The sequence below is a fragment of the Notamacropus eugenii genome, chromosome 6 (assembly GCF_028372415.1).
Source record: "Notamacropus eugenii isolate mMacEug1 chromosome 6, mMacEug1.pri_v2, whole genome shotgun sequence".
Lineage (NCBI taxonomy): Eukaryota > Metazoa > Chordata > Mammalia > Diprotodontia > Macropodidae > Notamacropus > Notamacropus eugenii.
This window is the reverse complement of record NC_092877.1, coordinates 60,623,143-60,645,225: the sequence shown is the minus strand read 5'-3', so window position 1 is coordinate 60,645,225 and position 22,083 is coordinate 60,623,143. Positions and strand designations below refer to the sequence as shown.

Here is a 22,083-nt window from a genome sequence, read left to right as displayed (position 1 = left end):
AGAATTATAGAGTAGCAAAGCCTGGGAATTTTCACTTGACACCCCAAATATAGCCATAAAGCCTGGCAAAATTCTGGGAATAACTGGCACCCTCACCTTTAGACCAAAGCGCCATCATCTAGCCAGCCAACAAACTGTTTTAGGAACATGTTCTTTTCCTTTAATTTTTCTAAAATGGAATGTTCTAACCCAGATGATCTTGTAGGTCAATTAAATAAATAAATGTTCTCCCACCCTTGGGATGAGATCCAGTAGTTTTGGAGGAGGGACCCAGCCTTAGGAAGAGAAAAAAAAGAGAAAAAATAGGAAGAAGAAATAGAGTACTTCTTTACGTTTCTAGGTTTTATGAAACAAGGACAGATGACTGTAAGAGTTTTACAGATTAATAACAACTTGCTCTGGCCTGAGGTTGGTCCTTAGAATGACAATGAGGAATCACATTTCATCCTCTTTTCTCCTCCAGGCTAAATATTACAAGTTCCTATAATCCAGGAGTTCTTAACTTTTTGCCTCAAAAATCTTTGGCAATCTGGTGAAGCCAATGAACCTCTTCTCAAAATAATGTTTAAAGATGTCTAAATACAGTTATAAAAAAAATTAGTTCTTATACCCCAGGCTAAGAAACTTCCTTTCCTACGTTATTCACTAAGTATGGTTTCTAGTCCTCTCAGCATCCTATACAACTCATTATTTATGGTGGTTAAATGTGTTCAACCAGAAAAATATTCGTGGACTCCTCCCATATTCGTAATACCCTAATTCTTGCACAGTGAACAGATAGTCATAAGAAAAAGAATCTGTGCTCAAAGTATGGGCAGAAGCATTTCTCCATAGCTTGTTTCAAAATGAAATTTATTTGAAAATGGTCCACATTTATACAAAAATAAAATATTGCAATAAACACAGGAACATGACTCACTTTAGCAAACAGTCCAATAGATCTGTTCTCTTAACATGCAAGAGAGGTGACCTGGCTAAATGTCAAGGAAAATTGATGAGGCTCTCAAGTCTATTTGTTGAGGCTCAGTCGTGCACACTGCCACTGTCCTTGCCCTAAAGGTGCCTCACCAGAAAGCAAATGTTCCCTGGAAAATCCACTCTCAGCCTCATTCCAACTAGGCAAAGATTAAAACGGAAATTTGGTCAATGGCTCTGTGTGTGTCTGTTTCATATTTGCAACTTATAGTAAGGTTATACAAAAAAACAAATGTATTTAAACTTTTATTGGTATCTAGAGGTCAAAGTTCTGATTTTCAGCAGAAGGATAGAATTTCCTGTCTTCTTTACTCCCAGGTGTGGAGATACTCAAGGAGGCCTTCTTGGAGTTCAGAAAGTTCTGCTTCTTTCTCTTTGATGATGCACAAAGAGAGATGGCAGGTTCTTCTAGATTTCTGAATATGAAGACTTTCTCTCCTGTGCTTAATAGGTCACTCATTTCTGCACCTCTAATGTGGACTTCAGAGGTCTGACCGACATAGTCTGCTGAAAGTTTTGGCAAACTTCCTTTTCGGAACAATGCTACTCTCTCCATGAGGGGAAGATGTGTCTTCTTTAATATGCTAAATGAATAAGAGATATAGGGTTAGAATCTTTAGAAAAAAGACATGAGGAATGAAATAAACATTATTTACATATTTCCGTGTGTGCGTGTGTGTGTGTGTGTGTGTGTGTGTGTGTGTGTGTGGTGAGGGCGATTGGACAGGGCAAGGGTCTTGGACTTGTGATTCCATCCATGTAGGGAATTCCTGCTACAGAAATTTCCTCCACTGATTCAGATTAGGAACTCAGTTATAACTTATATTCATAGAGACCTACCTGGGCCTCTGAGAAGTTAAGTGTTTATATGATTAGTATATGTCAAATGTAGGACCTGAACTTGGGTCCTTTCTCAATCTACCACGCCACAGTGCCCCATTGTATATAGGATAAGTTAAACAGAAGAAGCAGCTCAAAAGCTATCTTTTATAGGAAGCCTTTCCTAGTGTCCCCATTTCTCCCCCTCCCAAGTACCTTCCCTCTTGGATTGCCTTCTGTCTACTCTGTATATGTCCTATATATGATATACAGAAGTAGCTAAATGCCCCAGTGGATAGAGTGCTGGACTGGACTCAGGATGACTTGTTCAATTCAAGCCTCATGCACTTACTAGTTTTGTGATCCTGGGAAAAACTTAACCTCTGTCTGCCTCAGTTTCCTCAACCGTATAGCAGGGATAATAATAACACCTATTTCCCAGGGTTGGTGTGAAGGTCAATTGAAATAACATTTGTAAAATACTGTTCAAACTTTAAAGAGCTATATAATACTAGTTATATTGCCATCATCATCATCATCATCGCCATCACCATCATTCCTGGGAAACATATCTACCCTTGGTCCACGTATTTAAGGCTTTAGAACTCAAAAATGTCATAGAGAACTACCGCAGAATTATAAAAAACAGGGTTATTATATTGAGAGTTATAACTGGAAGAGGACTCAGAGACCCTCTAGCCCAATCCCCTCATTTTTCTAGGTCATAGAAATATGTATGTGTCTATAAATATATATGAAATTATATATACATATGTGCAATTATTATATATAATATAACATATTATAATATATTATGGGATAGTATAAATACTATGTATATAGTTTATAATGTTATGTTATGTATACTACATTTTATATAATATACTATTATATATAATATAATGAAGTATAATTTATATAATATATATAATACAGCATATATTACAGTATCTCTGGCATAATCTAATATATAGTACATATGTAATATATTACTACATGGAATATGTAATAATTTTTATGTGTATACATATACATATACACACATGCATGTGTTATACGTGTCTATACACACACGTGTGTATGTATGGAATAATTCCTATATGTGAGGTAACTAAGCGTAGTAGAAAAATCATCAGTGTATTCATTAGCAAGCTCTTTTTTTCAGAAGAAACTTTAAAAGATGAAATAATCTGTCCAGAGTCATGATTGGAAGCCATTTCCTCTGACTCTACATTCGGTGCTCTCTGTACACCGCCATACTTCCTTTTCTGTGCTACCTACATGACAGGGATGTTGTGTGGAAAACACTTTGTAAACTTTAAAATGCTATTGAAATCGAAGTTGCTATTGTTATTAACTTCAAGACTATACTTATCGTTTCAAGTCAGTCTGCGGCTTCTGTTATGTTCAGGCTAGGTACTAAGGATGGAAAGATAAACTAAGGAAGCTCCTTTCTTCAAGGAGTTTGGAACCTAATGGAGAAATTAAACGTGTTCTTGTGGATTTATGTAGCAGTGTATGATAAGTAAAAGGAAATGCCCAGACAAAATTTTATGACAGATTTTTAGGTGAGACAACTCATTTTGAGCTGAGAAGGTGGTGGGCATCAGGGATGGCTTCATGGAGGAGGTAGGTCCCTATGATGGTTCAAGAGAAGAAATGTAGAGGGCAACCCTAGAGAAGGCCAGGGACAGAATAGGGTGGAGAGATGTAGCTAAGGGATGGACAGTAACACAGAACAAGAGACCCAAGGGCCTCTGATAAGGGCTGGGGAGCAGGAGGTAGGCCCAGGGTGACACAGTGGATATCTGTCAGCCATGGAGCCATGGATTGCTTTAAGCAATAAAAAACAATAATGTCAACTGATGAGGGACTTAGAATAATATAACAATATGAAATAAAGTGAGGATCTTGTTCCCTTTACTTGGGAAGGAAAAACGTTTGTCAAATCTGGCTTTTATTGCTTATTCTTTTAGGGTACAAACAACATCTGTTCTTGGGATAATGACAGAATAAATTGGGAACAAAGATTAATGTTTAATCAACTGTACTTGCTCACAAGCTGTGTTTAAATGGCTCTGAAACAACTGGTTGAGAAGGGAAAAATTCAGTCATTCACTAAGTCATTCCCTTTGCATGGTGTTAACAGACCGGTTTGGGACTTTTTTTTTAATCAGACTGGAAGATTTCTGGTCACAAACTAAACTTCATAAGCCAGAGGGAAAATAAAGACCTTTGTGTGAATGCTGGTGTTTGAGCTGAGCCTTGAGTGAAGCTAGGGATTCTAAGAAGCAGAGAGAGATGAGAGAGGAATCTATTCCAGGCAGGGGAGTCTAGCCCATGTTAGTAAGACCACAGAGAGGAGAAGTTAAGTGTCAGAGATGAAGAACAGTAAGAAGGCTGGTATGGCTGAACAGGGTAAACAAAGAGGAATAATGTGAAATAAGATTGGAAAGGCAGGTTGGGGTCAGGTTAAGAAGGGTTTCAAATGCCAAACAGAGGAGCCCCTTATTTGATCCTGGAAGAAATAGGGAGCCGCTGGAATTTAATGAGTAAAGAAATGGCATGGTCAGAGCTGGGCTTTAGATGAATCACTTTGATGTTTAAGTGGAGGATGGATTGGAGAAGGGAGCACTGAGGCAGGAGGCCAGAGGAGGAAGCCAATGCCAAAATGCCAGCAAGAGGTGAGGAGAGCGTTTCTCATGGTTCCTCTCATTAGTTCCAATTCTTCTTTATATCACTAATGTTTAATATGAATGTGTAAGTAGAGCCTATATCAGATTGCACACCATCTTGGGGAAGGAGGAGAAAATTTAAAACTCAAAATCTTATGGAAGTGATGTTGAAAACTAAAAATAAATAAATTAATTATAAAAAAGGTGAGGAAAGCTTGTACAAAGGTGGTGGCTATATGAAGAGAGAGACGGGAATAGAAGCTAGAAGTGTAGAAGATGTAGAAATGACAAGAGTTGGCTGATTTGGATGAGTTCAATAAATCTAAGTAAGATAACAGAATAGTTCCAATATGCATCTGTGGAGGTAGTTTCCTCACTAATTGTTTCTTATACTGATGAAGTCACAGGGCTAGATATCTTATAATAATCACCAATTTGCATCCTTAACATCACCCATTCATTAATCTGCATTGTTTGAACATAGAGACCATTCCAAATCCATCTAATGTATACAGCTTCAACATTTCTTCATCTTGTACACAAGAATGGCATGAGAGACTTCATCAGATTCTTTGTGGAAATTCAGATATGCTATGCCTAACCATTCCCTGCCTCTACCATTCTAGAATAATGAAATATCCGAAAATTATGTGAACCTAAGCCTTTTTTATATGCACCTATTAAAGCACTCTATTAGCAAAATAATCATTAAAATAGTTGACATAGGTAAGGGCACATTATTAGAGGCAAGAAATAGTTACTGGACTCTTGTATCCACTTAAAGTTCACCAATGCTCTAAATTAGAGGTTTTAGCTTGGTGTCCATGGACCCCCTTAGGCATCTGTAGATAGATTTCAATGAGTCTATGAAATTGGATGGCGAAAATGGCATCTTCATTTTCACTGTTTTCTAACTGAAATGAAACTTTTCTTTAAATTGTAAATTTAACAAAAATATATTCTGAAAAGGAGATCCATAGACTTCATCAGTCTGCCAAAGGACACCATGACACAAAAGTTTAAGGACCTCTATTCTAAATAAAGATTTTCCACCCAAGCCCAGCATCCACAACTTTCTGAAGTGAGAACAGGTGACAGGCAGCAGCATAGATTAGTTTCCCCCTTTTGGAAATTCTGAAAGCTTGTCATTACCTTTCTTTCTTTTGCTGAGCTGAAAATGTCTTTTCTAATCCTGTGCTGATCAGATTTTGTCTTAGTTTGATCTCCAAAGCTTCCCACAGCTCCTGGTGCTTCCTAAAAGCAATAAAGGGAAATCTTAACATTTTTCTGGTCTGAGTATTTTAAGTTGAAAAATAATCAATCATTAGTTTGAAGAGAAAACATAATAGCTAGATCTGCCACTGATCTCCCCCAAATACAAAGGCACATGCAGAGATGACTGGTTGTCCTCCTTACCTCTTAAAATTTCTTCTGAAAACATGTGGCTAGTGGATAAAGAACTGAACGGGTCATTGGACTAAGTGTTAGAATGGACCTTACAGATCACCTGGACCAGGGGTGGGGAAACATGTGCCCCTGTAGGTCCTCAAGTGCTGCACCTTGAGTCCAAACTTGTAAAGTCAAAGGACCATACTTGAGGATCTAGGGGGTCACATGTGGCCTCGAGGCCCCAGGTTCCCCACCCCTGCCAGTCTCCTTATTTTACATATAAGGAAACTAAGGACTCCAAAGGTCAAATGAAGTCAGGTCACACAGGGAATAAACCGTAAAACCCATATTCTGACTCAGGTCTTTTGACTAAAAATCTGTGTCCACTGTGCTTTACTTGCCTTTCTGGTATAATAAGAACCAAACTACAGGGTTCTAGTATCCCTTCTGGGATTGAGATTTTACCATCCTGGTCAAAAAAAGTTAATAAAAGAGGCAAAGATTAAGGTGAGCCTTAAAGAGACAGAAGGATCAACTATAATTACAAAAGTTAATGTCTTTTAAAACTTAAAGCAACACTGATCGCTAAGTTCACTAAATTATTATACTTCAATACCTGGGTGGATCTAAGAGAGCCATGGGTACCTCTTCCACCGTAGTGGATAATAACCCATGCAAGCCTTTTTTACCTTATGGGACTCTAGTTCATGTTGGCCATTAATCCTACACTATGCTATACTATATGTACCAAAGGATGCTTTCACTATGTTAGTTATTATATAAGGAACAAGGAAAATGGAATAGTCCCCTGCCCTAAGAGGAGTTCATAATCTCCTGGTAATACATACGCCATTCACTAGAGACTGCATCTAAATCAATACAGTCAGGGAATCCAGTACAACATTTGGGCTGTTACTTCTCAAACCAACCTCATTCTCATGGCAGACTTTTTCTCTAGCCACACGTCTGTATGTTGTCTTTTATATTATTTCTGGCCGACGAGTCACTAGTGGCAATGTTCTGCAGTCTATTTACACCCAATAAGTCAATTTAGTTCAACTGTTAACAAAATTTAAAAATTGAAGATGACCTCTTTATGTCTACCATGCCCTAAATGGAATTAGAAAGGCATATATGCCAAATCAAATGACAGAGTGGAAAGATCACAGAACATGGAGCCAGAAAACTGGGAGGTGATGGAGTTCAGTAGAATGAGTAACCTCAGATCTGAGTTCAAATCATGGCTCTGCTCTTTACTACCAGAAAGTCAATTAATTTCTATTGGCCTTGATATCCTCATCTGTAAAATGAGAGGAGATGAGACTTACTGGTCAGCGGTTTTTTTCAGTTGTGTCTGATTCTTTGTGACCTCACGTTGAGTTTTCTTAGCAAAGACAGTGGAGCAGTTTTCCATTTCCTTCTCCAGCTCATTTTACAGGTGAGAAAACTGAGGCAAACAAGGTTAAGTGACTTGCCCAGGATAACACAGCTAGGAAGTACCTGAGGTCACATTTGAACTCAGGAAGAGTCATTTTTCTGACCCCAGGCTCAGCACTCTATCCACTACACCACCTTGCTGCTCCTAAGACTTTAGTCCTGGCTCTGCTGCTTATGTAAATTTGACTAGATTACTTAAATTCTGAGTTTGTTTTATTTTTTTGAAAAAATGATGAGGGTTTGGGGGAGGAGATTAGATGATTTCTAATGTCCCATGCAGCTTTGAATCTTATTAATTTTTAAAAGAGACCTAAAGATGCATGCCTATAAACACATCTCATAGTGAAATATACACATATTTCCCTAAAGCAATTGACTTCACTCACCTTCCCTGAACCATACATCCTCCCCCAAGCCTGACAAAGAGCTCACCTCTTTATACTGCTGTCTGCAGGCACTTCGTTGTTGTCACTTTCAATGAGGTTGTCTGCATACTTATCGCTGACTGCATCCAGAACAGAGAGGAGCTCTGTCTGTGAACTTGAAGGCAGCATCAGATTCAGTAGCCTGTGCAACATCCCCACTGGCACCATTGTCAGTTTGGATAAATAAGATGCCAATCGCAGCTCCTGGTGGAGTTAATGGAGAGAGTTCAAACGCTCGCAGTTCACAACCTTCGCGATGAGCAGTTTTTAATTTTTTGGGGCCTTATAAGTTTTTTCCCAGAGTGATGAAAGTTTTAGCAGTTCAGCCCTGCCAATACTTTCCTAGATCCTCAGATCTCTGCCTCTGTCTCTCTGTCTCTCTCTGTCTCTCTGTCTGTCTCTCTGTCTCTGTCTCTGTGTCTCTCTCTTTCTCTCTCTCTCTCTCTCTCTCTCTCTCTCTCTCTCTCTCTCTCTCTCTCTCTCTCTCTCTCACACACACACACACACACACACACACACACACGTGTGCGCACACACACACACACATAAGGCTTAGTCAGCAAAATGTGTCCCTTTGACAATTTCCATCATTGCCAATCACTCCTAGTTCTTCCCTCTGCCCAGTACTGCCTAGAGTAAAGGAACCAAGCTTTGGTTTATAACAAACAACATTCAGTTAAAAGAATCAAAACTTGCAGAATTTACAAGATATAAAAGAATATTTTTCTTATATGAAAATAGCTCACTTGAATATGGTTTGGATATTGCTTCTGCTAATTTAAATCACAACTCCCCCTATTTCCAACTGTACTTTAGTATAGAAGAGGTATCAGATATGGGCCACATGCAATCCACAATACTCCCAAATGAGGCTCAAACCAGATTAAAATGAATTTGGGAAAATTATTTAACAAAATAAACAAAAATAGAATAAAATATAGATAATCTAGGTCAATGGTTGAACCACCAGGATTCTTGTATATGGCTTAGTGACCTCCATTTCCATTTGACACGATACTTTATAAACAATTTTCATGAATTGTTGTGACCAAAACCAGCATTTACCAGTCCTCTGATCCCAAGCTTATCCACATATAACTATGATAGTTTCTTGACAAAAGATACCCATTCCATTGCTAGGTCTATACTCAAAAAGTCTTAATGTGCTATTGTTTAGAGTAGATTCCTGTGACTTTCAAGAACACAGAATCACTTCTAAGTCATGATAAGGCAGCAGACCATGGAGTTATCAGATTGGAACTCCCCCCACAACAAAATCCATATGTATAAGTATAATTCATGGGTCATGCTCCTTAGTAGGTTTCTATAATGGGTCAGCAAGGTAGAAGTAAGGAGGGAAGGCATTCCTGGAATGGGGGACAACCTGTTCAAGGACATGAAAATGCGAGGAGGAATGCCAAATTTAGGGGCTAGCTAATAGGCCAATTTGGATGAATGTAGAATGTATACAAAATAATAATATGGTACATAGTACCATAGTCCCAGTGCTATACTTGGAGCTATTTAGGATGCAGTAGAAATTTAAGTCAGGAAGTTCCAATGTCTCATACACTTAAAGTTAGAAGGAATGTCAAGGGATATTTACTCCCAGACACACCTCTCTATAACATCCTTAACACATGAAATCATTTCAGCCTCTGCTCTATCACCTGCAGTGAGAGAGAAGTGAGTCTCCTTAGAGCATTTTTCTTAGGTTGAGCTGAAATTTGTATCCTTCTTTATAATTTCCAGAAGGGATCTGAGCAATCCTAAATGTACCGAGAAGCAAGACATCGAGTTTACAGTCTTGATCTGCTGCTTACTTGAGCTTTGACCTTGAGCAAGTCACTTTCCCTCAATCAGCATCAATTTTTTAAAAAAATCCATAATAGGAGGATAATCATACTTCTATAAATGTACATCACAGAGTTATCAAGAAGATCAATTGAGATAATGTGGGAATTATGTTAAGATCACAAATTTCTTCCGTAGTACCATGCTAAATACTCTATATAAGACAAGAAAAATGAAATGATCCCTATCCTAAAAAGAGTTTATAATTTTCTGGTAATTTCTAACATATTCACAGATAAAGAAATACAAAGTAATTTCAAGACAGAAAGACTTAGTAACTGGGTAACTCGGAAAAAGTCTTCATGTAGGAGGAAGCACAGCATTATAGTCTTGAATGAAGTTAGGCATTCTCTAGGAGGTGGAGGTGAGGAGGGAAGGGATTCCAGGAATAGAGGAGAGCCTGTTCAAAGACAGAAAAGTGGTAGAAAGGATCTCAAATTTAGGTACAAGCTAATAGGCCAATTGAGATGAATGTAGAATGTGCACAAAATAGTAATATGAAATAAATTTGGAAATGTAAACGGGAGTCAGATTGTAGATGGCTTAAATATCAGGCTAAGGAGACTGAATTTTATCCTAGAGAAAATAGAGAGCTATTGATGATTTGGGGAATAGGTGAGCCAGTCAGCCAACTAATATTTATGAAGGGCCTACTATGTGCTGGTCATAATGCTAAGAGCTATAAGGAAAGGCAGAAGATGATCCCTGTTCTCCAAGAGCTTACAGTTTAATTTGAGTCATATGGTCAGACCTGTATCATGGGAATATGAGGATATTAATATGGCAGATGCAGGTGATGGGTTAGAGAGGAGACCTGAAGCACAGAAACTAAACTATGATAGTTATCTAGACTAAGGGAAATAAGGATGTGAAAATGGATGACAGTCTATGTGAACGGAGAAAAGGAAACGGATGAGAGATGTGGCTGAGTTAAAACCGATAAGACTTGGCAACCTAAATGAATAGAGGAGTATGTGTGAATGAAAAGGAAAGGGAAGTGGAGACGATTTGAGGTTGTGAACCTGGGTGATTAAAAGAATGATGGAGCTCTGGGAAAAGGTAGAGAGTCCCTTTACAGAAATGTTGAATTGGAGATACTTCCAAGGACAACTAGGAGGCAATATCAAGCATGAAGGACAAGGGAGTGATAAAGGCTGAATATATTGATTTGAGACTCATTTGCATAGAGATAGTAATTGAATTGATGGGAGATAATGAGAGTACTAACAATATTGAGAATGAGAGAAAAAATTAAAAGGGTCAAAGAAGAAGTCAAAGGGGATACTCATGCTTATTGAGCAGAAAAAAATAGATGATAGAAGGGTAGGAGCTATATTTATAATGATTATTATTTCCAATGTCTGTGTGCCTTTGTTGTTATTCAGTTGTTTCAGTCATGTCTGACTCTTTTCACCCCATTTGGGGTTTTCTTGGCAAAGGTACTGGAGTAATTTGTCACTTCCCTCTACAGCTCATTTTACAGTGACAAAATTGGGGCAAACAGGGTTAAATGACTTGCCCAAAGTCACACAGCTAGTAAGTGTCTGAGGTCATAGTTGAACTCAGGAAGTTGAGACTTTAGGTCTGGTGTTCTATCCACTGTACCACCTAGGTGCTCTATATGTGCCTAGTAAGAACTTAATAAATGTTCATCGAATGGAGTTGATCAAAATCCAACAAAGGAAATTGAGAATGAACATTAGACAGGTAGCATAAGAAGTAGGAGGAAAGCTAAAATCCATTCTTAGATCCACAAGGAGGAGGTGGTTAACTAAGTTGAAGATAAGAATTATGCATATGTAAGCTATCCTTGTCACTACCATTTTGAAACATCAGTTATGATTACATGGTTATTGTGAATGTAAAATACTGAGTTGCACTTGTACTTATATGAATGCAAATATTAAATAGAAGTTGGTTTTCTAAGTAAATTTCTAATACAATTTTGAAAAAGTGCAATGTATGGCATATAATTTAAGGTATCATCCCAATATCATTTATCCTAGTTTCCTCTACCACTATTTGTGCACTTTTTTTCCCTTCCTAGGTCTTAATTTTCTCATCCATACAAGAAAGGTGTTAAATATCAGAGGGACTGTGGGAAAACAAGCATACGAATGCCTTGTTGGTGCAGCTGAACTGGTTCAGTCATTCTGGAAAGCAATTTTGAACTCTGCCCAAAAGATTATTTTACTATGCATATTCTTTGACCCAGCAATACTAACACTAGGTCTATACTGCAAAGAGATCAAAGAAAGTGACAAAGGGACCACATGTATGAATATATGTACAGAAACTCTTTTATTAATAGCTAAGAACTTGAAACTAAGATGGAGCCCATCGAGTCAGGAGTGGATGAACAAATTATGGCATAGAGATATAATGGAAAACTACTCTGCTATAAGAAATGACAAAAGGAGCAGTGAAGCCTGGGAAGACTTGTATGATCAGATGCAGATGGAAGGAAGCAGAAGAAGGAGAATTATTTATACGACAACATTGTTAAAACAAACCACTTGAAAGGACCTAAGAACTCTGATCAAACCAAGGACCAACTATGATTCCAGGGGACCACTGATGAAGTATGCTACCCATCTTCTGTCTGAGAAGGGATAGACTTAGGATGAATAATGGAAGTTTTTGGGGAGAATGTTTATTCCAACAGTTTTGTTTTTCTTTTCTTTTTTCCCTAGTGTCGGGAAGTGGTGGGAGGGAAAGTAAATCAATTTTTTTGTTAATTAAAATTAAAGTGGCAGTGCTAGATGCGATATTCTCAAAGTTAAATTTTAATTTTAATAGTATGGGATACTCTCTCCATATTTCATAAAGTATCAATGATCCAAAAAAGTTCTGATTAATTGAGTTTCCTCAAATTGACTTTTCTTAGAATTTATATGCCATTTCTCCCATTCCAAGTACACAAGCAGCACCGCTTATTCTTTGCATCATAAAGTACCTGAGCAATATCAGATTCCATATGCCAAGAGAAGAATAAAAAAAGAAAATACAGTGGGATCAAGGAAAAACATTATTCAAAGGGTTATTTATTTTATAGAAATGAAATAGGAGAACTGGGTTCTATTTCCATTTGTGCCACTAAATCCTTGTGGATTTTTCAGTCAGCATTTATTTTCTTGAGCTTCATGTTTATCATCCCCAAATGAAAGGGTTTACTAGGTTTTGGGGTCCTTTTCTGCTCTCAGGACAAAGATTCTATGAATCCGGGCTCAGACACTGATGAGTCAGGACAAGTAGTAGCTTCATGGTTAGAGGGCTGGGTCTGGAGTCAGGAAGACCCGAGTTCAAACTCGACCGTGGACACTTGCTAGTAGTGTTACTCCAAGCAAGCCATTTCACCTCTTTCTACCTCTGTGTTCTCATCAATAAAATGGGAATCACAAAAGCAGCACTCTCTCAGGGTCGTTAGGAGGAGAAAATGTGGCATTATTTGTCAAGTGCTCAGCATGGCACCTAGCACAGAGTCAGCTCAATAAAGGATGGCTTTGTTCCCTTGCTCCCCAATTACTAATGTATTAATAATCATCTACATGATAAAAGGTACACAAAGATATAAATTTTAAAAGGATGAGATGAGCATGAATTAATATTCTATTCTAAAGAGAGTCAATGGACTTTAATGAATAGGGAAGTGTCATATTCTGACACTGAGGCTTTAGGAGAATCACTTTGGCAGCTGCTTGAAGAATAAATTGGAGAGAGGATGAAACAAGGCAGCAGGACCAATTAGGAGGCTATTCCAATAGTCCATGTGAGGGGTAATGAAGACCTGGACTAGAATGGTGGCTATGTGAGAAAAGAAGGGACAGATGGGAGAGAAATGGAGGTAGAGATGATTAGATTTGGGAAGTGACTGGATATGGGAGGGGAGAGAGGGAGGGAGGCAGGGAGAGAGACAGACAGACAGACAGAGAGACAGAGAGAGACAGAGAGACAGAGAGACAGAGAGAGAGAGAGAGAGAGAGAGAGAGAGAGAGAGAGAGAGAGAGGAGAGTCAAAGATGAAGCCAACATCATGAACCTGTGTGGCTGTGTTAGTGCCCTTGGCAGTAATAGGAGGGTGTGCAAGTGGGGAGGGTTTGCAGGGAAAGATGACAACTGAGATGTATCTCAATCCATCTGTACCTGTTCATGTTATGAGATTCAGTTTGGCCCAACCAAAATAGAAAAGCAGGAGAGGAAGTAGGTCTCTTACCAGTCATTGCCCAACGTACAGAGCCAAGACTCAAAAGGGCATCAGCTACAAAAAGAGGTAATGGGATGGGAGGAGGAGCAGAGGTGGTCATGCTAAAGGGGCATGGAATTTTACCAATGTCAACTGTGTGGCTGTTGCTGTGGGTGCTTGGCGACAAGGTGACAAGAGGTGGGAGGTGGTTGATAGCTTGCACTGGAAAGGGAGGGGTGGAGTGGAGAGGAGAAATACTAGCCAGTAAGAGTAGATGTCATTGTACTGGAGACAAACCTCATGACTGGCTATCACTGAGAGGGTAAGGTGTTCGTACATCTTCCCATGCTCTGACTGGTTGATTGCACACCCCTAGGGGGTCAAGCCTCAATGATGCCTTGGCATCAGACAGTCATAGCCCCACTTTTGAGACCACTGTGCTAAGGTCTCCTTTGCTTTAACAGTCTACATTCTTAGGTCCATTACAGTCCAGCATTCTACATCCTGAGGTGCTTCATAGCTCTAATATTCTATACTTTACATCATAAAAACCATCCCAGTTCTAACATTCTGTTTTAAAATCTCTGGGATGAATGTCAGATTATACTTTTTTTCCTCCCAGTACAGAACGGGTGAACTTTGGGTGTGGAATGTTACATACTCAGTCTTGGTTGCTACACTGGATAGTTTTGTTCCACATCATGGATCCCCATGCACACATACATACATAGAGAATATAAGACTGAAAGTTATTGAGAGATAAGTAAAATGTAAAAAAAAAAGGCACCAATAAACTATTTTAAAAATAAGGGTAAAGGTAAAGGAACTTTAATAAAAGTAAAACATTAAAATTTTGTCATTTAGTATTTTACTTTGTCAGTCTGAATCAATTTCAATGCCAGTGAAATCACAGGTCAGGGCCACCCTTTAATAAATGAATCATTTAACATGATGTAAGTCTACCAGAATGAACAGAGAGAACTAGTCCTTTCAAATTGGAATAGAATTCAGGCTTAAAAATGTGTTCACTTCAGCAACTGTAAGAAAGCATTTGTTTCCAGAAGAAAATTGACCTGATCTCCTAAAGTCCCTAATCTTTCAAAGCACAAATCAAAGGTCATTTCCCATGAGAACTTTTCTAATGTCTGAAGTTATAGTATTCTCTTTGTTCTTGAAATTACTTAACTTTACTTCATTTGTACTTTTCCATGCCCATGTTATAACCCTGCAGTAGAATACTGGCCTCTCCTTGAGAACGAGGACTGTCTTTTGTCTTTGCATCCTGAGCACCTGGGACAGCAACTGGCACAACGTAGTTGCTTAGTAAATAAATATTTGATGAGATGAAAGTTACATGCCAGGAACCAAGTAGGAGCCTTTCTTGGTCTTGGATTCTAGAGTGTGAATTCTGGGGACATTAATTTTCACGCTTATTTTTTCAATTTTTTTTTCAATTTTATCCCACCTCTTTTTTATATACCATTATCCACATGAGGATCCTCTGTGAACTTTCCATTCTAATGGAGAAACGTGTATTTACCTGGTTATAAAGGGTCAAAAATGTGTCCATCTCAATGTTCTCTAGCAAGTCTTCAAGCACAACGCTATTCTGCTGCTCTTCCCTTAAACTGAAGTGAAAACAACCTTATGTTAAATACAGAGCTTATCTCAAGGTCAAGCGGAAAGTTAAAGCTCTAATTGACATCATCTTTTCGATACATGTCCATGGGAAGACAAAAGGAAAAGGTACTTCATTAAGTAATCTTGAAAATGGGGTACCATTTTGTTTATGTTTTTGTATCCCCAAGTACCTCGAATATAGTAGGTGTTTAATAAATGTTTGTTTAATTGAATTGGCTAAATTCATAGTACCCTTTTTCATCATTGACCCAGATTGGTAAGGAATGAAAATATCCAGCTTTTCTGTCAGGTCTGCAGTTTATTAACAAACCTTAAAAACTTTCTGTAGAATTTCAATGACTTATATTTAAAAAGGTCCTTATAGGTAAACTAGCACACCTTCTTATTCAAAACAAGACATTTTTCTAGATCACTGCCATCCAGTATCCACTTGCACACGTCCCAGAATGGGAACATCACTACCCCAAAAGACAAATCATTATTTTAGGGCATCTCTAATGATGAGAGACCTTCTAGTGTCTCTCAAACACACCTTGCCATAGTCTTACCTTTGATTGTGGAGCTCTAGTACTTTCTGAGACTTTGTCAGGGCCTGCCACAGCACAGCAGAAATCTGCCTTTCTGAATTCATTTCTCCAGTTTGACTCAAAAGGTCAAGTCCTTCAGAAATCCACTGCTGTCTGTCCATGATGGCCTGCTGCTGTAGTGCAGTCTCTCTGTGTACCAACTCATACTCCAGCTTCCTATCGAGCTCTTCAATCTCCTACAGCAAGTCACATGGAAGAGAAAAGTGATGAATCAGCCTGGGGATGTGATTTTCTGTTGTAAGTGAGTATAATGCTTGCAGCATTTGGTTATTAGACAGGAGGGGCAGATGAACAATCTACCCCAAGCACAAACAGATCCTTATTTACTTGTTGGCATGAGTAACTGGTCTGTTATTTGGATAGAGATGAGAATATCTATGGGTTTGTTATGTCTAGACTTCTATGGCTTTGCATTCTCATTATAGCTAATGACAACAGGGCCTAAGACTCTTGCTAGATGCATAGAAAGGGCAGCTAGGTGGCATCATAATGAAAGAAGCACTTGGCCTGGAGTCAGGAAGCCTCATCTTCCTGAGTTCAAATCTGGCCTCAGACACTTACCAGCTGTGTGACCTTAGGCAAGTCACTTAACTGTTAGTCTTAGTTTCCTCATCTGTAAAATGAGCAGAAGGAAAAGGCAAAGTATTCTTGTATTTCTGTCAAGAAAATCCTTAATGGGGTCATGAAGAGTTGGACATGACTGAACAATGACAATGATCCATAGAGGTATAAGAAATCTTAGAGATTGCTAAGTTATTTTACAGATAGGGAAACTGAGGCCTAGACAGTGGCAGTAACTTGCTCAAGGTCACACAGTCAGTGGCAGAAAGAGGATTAAAATCTGGGGTTCTAATAATCTTTCAGAGAGGCATAAACTGATGGAAATGTTACTTAGATTTGAGTCCCATTTTATCCACTTACTAGCTATGGAACCTTTGTAAGACCTTTCTTGAAATTCAATTTGGCTCCAACTTATATTTAAAGCTTTCTCACATTCCCTTTAATACTATTTATTTTAATCAAATTGGACTTCTCATCAGCACCCCTTTTTTGTCTTACCCCTTCCCATCCCTGCCGTTGCTTACCATACCTAACCTTACAAATGCCAACTTCCAATTACCGAATTATTCCCCTCAGGGCTTATTTCCAATGCCACATGATCTAGAAAGCCAAGAGGCTTTTTTATTATTTGATACATATTTATTTTTTCGTGTGTACACAGCATGCCCCCAACAGAATATAAGTCCCTTAAAGGTAGCACCATTTTTCTTTTTTTTTTAAATTTTACCTCTATCATGGTACAAGGAACATAACAGGTGCTTAATAATTACTTGTTGAATTATGAGTTAGTTGCAAAGCATTTTTCAAGTACTTACTATGTGCCAGGCACTGTGCAGAGTACTAGGGATACAAAGAAAGCCATGATCCATTTGCCACACTCCAGGAGTGCACAGTCTAATTGAACTAATCTTTCTACATCCTGAAATTAGCCATGCCACTCTGGATCTCGTTTGTGTTTGTCACAGTCTGCCTTATGTGATAAATATTGGTGTATGCGTCTAATCACTCTGTCCTATTGTAAGCTCCTTGAGGATGGCACTTAATTAATGCTTATAGAATTGAAATTCTCTGAGCTCCAGTTTCTTCAGATACAAATGGGAGTCATGAGACCTACGCTACCTATCTCACTGTGCACAGTTGTTATGAGGATCAAATGAAACACTGACTAGAAAGCATTTAAAGATAAAGCACTATGGAAGGACTCATCAACCTTCTCACTATCAAGAGTGATATCAAGGGATGATACCTATAAATTTCATGAGTCATTATTCAAATGGGACTTTTCAATGACTCATGTTTACTGTTTAATCATTTTTCAGTCATGTCGGACTCTCTGTGACTCTATTTAGGGTTTTTTTGGCAAAGATACTGGAATGCTCTGCCACTTCCTTCTCCAGCTCATTTTACAGATGAGGAAATGGAGGCAAACAGGGGTAAGTGACTTGCCCAGGGTTCACACATCTAGTAAGTGTCTAAGGCCAGATTTGATCTCAGGGAGATGAGTCCTCCCGACTCCAGGCCCTATATGCTTTTCACCGTACCACCTAGCTGCCCTGAATTATAACTCATTACTCAATAACTCCTAACTAAGGCCAAATTTTTGATTGTACTAAAATAGTACAAGAAGCTTTCCTATTACAAGTTTCATGCTACATGGGGGAGAAAAAAAAGAAAAGATATGGTATCTTATCTGCAGTAACGTGTTCTCAGTTTAGTTGAGACTGCTGAGGTCAGATTTACTATACAGAATTGTTTAAGTGTTTTTTGGGTTTTTGTTTTTTTTTTTAAATTTGTATTATAATTAAGTTCCTTTTCTTGGGCAATCTCTTGTGAGGGACCAGATGGTTGTAAAGAGAACCCTTCACTTCCATTTATAATACAAGCCAACCTGAAAGAACTCTAAAATGTTCAGGATTTCAAATGCGATGCATAGTCACTTGCCAGATGTCATATCCTCTCCCTAACCTCTTGGAGATATAAATAAGGTTGTTGTGTTGCTCTCAGTGCCTTACATGATTCCCCACCACCAATATCCATTCTTGAAATGTGCCCTCATGAAATGTCAAGCCCTTCTCAAGTGGAATGTTCAGGGAATCAGTGATGTAAGGAGATGGGGAGGACATTGGTGTTGGAATCGGAACGAGGATAAAGTTCCACATCTACTGTTTCTTAGTTTGTCTCTGTTCAAGCAGCTTGATCCCTCTGAGACTCAGTTTCCCCATTAGTAAATAATAATATTGGTGTTTACCACCTAACAGAGATGACGGGAAAAATGGTTTGAATATTTTAAATTTATACAGACAGGTGAGAAGCAACAAAGTGCAGTGAATAGAGTGTGGAACTTGAGTCAGGAAGACCTGAGTGCAGACCCCATCCCAGACACTTGTTAGAGGCAGGACTCTGAGCAGGTCATTTGAATGATCTGAATCTCAGCAGATTAATCTGTTAATGAAGGGGGTTGGACTTGGTGGCCTCTGAGGTCCCTTCCAGCTATGCTTTTATAATTCTATGACCGGAGCCTCAAAGTCCTCATCTGTAAAATGAGCATGATTATATTACCTACCTCACAGGGCTACTGTAGAAAATAATTGAGGCCAAGTAGAAAGACAGCTAGGTTTGAATCCCAACCCTGCTACCTATTACTCATGTAATAAACTGCTCATGTAGCAAGTAATTCCTTTGGACCTTGATTTCCTCATCTGAAAAATATGGCACTGGGATTAAATGAACCACAAAATTCCTTCTAGCTCTAAATCCTATGAATCCTGAGAATCCCTGAGCCCCTGACCTTACAGGATGGTGATGAGTAAAAGTGTTTTACAGACCCCAGAGCTAGCCTGTGAGCCTCAATCTCCAATGAGCTTAATGGGCAAAACTCTCCCAAGGACAGATCCTTGAATAGCACCTGGGTAGATCGTTCCAAATTAAGGTTTTGTCAGCATATGCTATTGTGAAATGTCAGCACCACCATCTGTGTTGGTCAGAGGCCATTTTTTAAATTTAAATATTGGCCAAAAACCATTTTTATGGTGTATGCAAGGGAAGAAGAGTGCTACCTGTCCCTGTTATCCATACAGGTGGATCCACAGAAAGGCCCTAAAGTGAAAGGGATGGTTTGTTACTTCCTTGTTACTTCTTTATGAGAGGCAGCAGGATGAACCCTAACAGTAAAACTATATTCCCAGTCAGAGGTCCCGGGAGATGAAATCTGATCTCTGATGCTTGCTAGCTCCGTGATCTTGGATGAGTCACTCTCTGGGCTTCATATTTCCTCATCTGTCAAATAGAGGGTTGGACTAGATAATTTCTAACGTCCCCTCCAATTTTAAAGCCTGTGATCCAATGTAGATAGCAAAATAATGACGACAATGATTCATAAAGTTCTCTCTGATTCCTAAAGCGCGATACATGCCTTATCTGAGGTATCAAACTTGCCCTCCAAAAACAACTTGAATGCTGCCCCAAAAAGATTAAAAAATAATTAAGAAATGTTTAACAAAATAAACAAAAATACAATGCAACATGGAAAATGTTAATTTGTAGTTTTACCAGTCAATAGGCAGCAATTGGGATCCATTTCCATTTGAGCATGACACCATAGCCTTAGAGCATTTTCAACCATATCAGTAATCCTATGAGGTAGGCAATGAAAGCTTTACTACCCCTCTTCTATGGATGAGGAAACTGAGAGTCAAAAAGCTTTAAGATATTTTTCTGAGGTCACATAGTTAATGACAGAAACCATGTCTCCTGGTGTTAAGACATTTTCCCCCTACTTTTCAGTGAATAAGGATAAAGAAAAAAATTTTGGTGGAAAGAAACAGAATGAAAAATACTTTTCTGTGGGAAAAAAATTAAATAAAATTATTTTCCTACAGAAAAATGAAGAGAAAAAAAATGTACTGCAGGACCTTTGTCTACCATAGCTCGTTTAGTGAATGAAAGAAAAAGACACATTGTTTACGAGAATATGAAAGTAATGCATGTAGAATCCGGCAGCTACTTCCCTTTCCATCCTGAATTCCTATCACTCTGCTTCACTGACTTTGTGCTCTAGTGCCAAATGGCTCTCCCAATCTTGTCTTGGTCTCATACACTGCCAAACATTTGTGTAGACTCTTCCACATGTGTGCTTGGACCATATGCTGCCCTCTTCTCTGCTTTTGGGAATCCTCTTCCTTTGAAGTCTGGCTCATGTACCACATCCCCCATAAAGTCTTCTGTGATGTACCCAGCTAAAATTTCCTGTGCCTCCTGAAATTTCTCTAAAGCATTGTCTGGGGGGCAGCTAGGTGGCATCGTGGAGAGAGTGCTGGACTTGGAGTCAGGAAGACCAGAGTTCAAATCCAGCCTCAGACACTTACTAGCTGTGTGACCCTGGGCAAGTCACTTAACCTCTCTTTGTCCCATTTTCTTCATCTGTAAAATGGGGATGATAATAGCACCTGTTTCTGAGTCACAAGTTAGTGTGAGGATCAAATAAGATAATGTTTGTAAAGCATTTAGCACAGTGCCTAACCTATATTAGGTGCTAGGTGAATGTTAATTATTGTTGTTATTGTTATAAAAAAAAAGTATTTCTTCTATGCTGCAATCACATTACTTATCTAATTACTAAGAAATGACTTCAAAAATCTATTTCATATATTGCTTCTTGTGTTTATGGTTCCTCTATTACATAGTAAGCTCCTTATTTCCAGAGACTCCAGTGAGAACATGGCCCCAGGTGGCACAGGATGAATAGTCACGATTGGTGGCAAGCAGAATCACTGGAAGGAGCATCCATATTGATGAGATCACATTTGAACATTTGAGAATGATCAACAGATGCAGTGGAGCACTGAATTTGAACTCTTAAGACCTGGCTCCAAATTCTGGCTCAGCTCTTTTCTATCTGTGTGATCTTAGACAAATCAGTTGACCCTTTCTTGACTGAACCAATGAAAGATCAGTCATTTTCAGCTCTGTATCCTCGGTACCTAGGGAAGTACTTATACTTTTATCAAGAACCTGTGGTTATATTGGTGTGGGAACTTTTCCCAAGGAAGATGGAAACCCATCTATCACTCTGTGTCTTTGGGAGTTTCCTTAAGACTATTATCTCTGTGAAGGAATATTCAAGCACAAGAGGTCTTTCCTCATGCCCTAGACTGCTTAAAATTCTTTAATTTCCTCATACTTTCAACATATACAATATACTAAAGAGCAAGATACGTATTAAAGTGAACACACTTTTATTGTTAAAATTAAAACTCAGGGTGACTTTTCCAATGACCACACAGATGGGCTAAGTATAAGAGACAGGACTTGAACTCAGGTCTTCTTGAATCCAAGTCCAACACTCTATCCACTTTGGCATGCTTCCTTGCTTCATTACACATAGTAAGCGCTTAATGAAGTTTTGGTTTTTGCATTGGAAAAAACAAACAAACATGCCACACAGTCAAGCAGAACACTAACTACGTGTTCAAGGAATTTAAATCTTGTATGCAGCCAATACAGATCCTTAAGAGAAGAAAAAAGCAACATTTTCAAGAT

At 38.6% G+C, this 22,083-nt stretch overlaps 1 protein-coding gene across 4 annotated transcripts in view; it reads right to left on the bottom strand.

Moving 5' to 3' along the window:
* Positions 1 to 835: 835 nt before the first annotated feature.
* The window catches only part of EVC2 (EvC ciliary complex subunit 2), a 188,432-nt gene continuing 167,184 nt past the window's right edge, over positions 836 to 22,083 (bottom strand). For all 4 annotated transcript variants that reach the window (XM_072620198.1, XM_072620200.1, XM_072620199.1 and 1 more), the window contains 5 exons: positions 15,946 to 16,160; positions 15,297 to 15,384; positions 7,728 to 7,924; positions 5,622 to 5,723; positions 836 to 1,559 (listed from right to left, as the gene is read on the bottom strand). In XM_072620198.1, the coding sequence (XP_072476299.1) occupies positions 1,232 to 1,559; positions 5,622 to 5,723; positions 7,728 to 7,924; positions 15,297 to 15,384; positions 15,946 to 16,160 (930 nt within the window). In that variant the 3' untranslated portion in view covers positions 836 to 1,231. The remainder of the gene's footprint in view (positions 1,560 to 5,621; positions 5,724 to 7,727; positions 7,925 to 15,296; positions 15,385 to 15,945; positions 16,161 to 22,083) is intronic.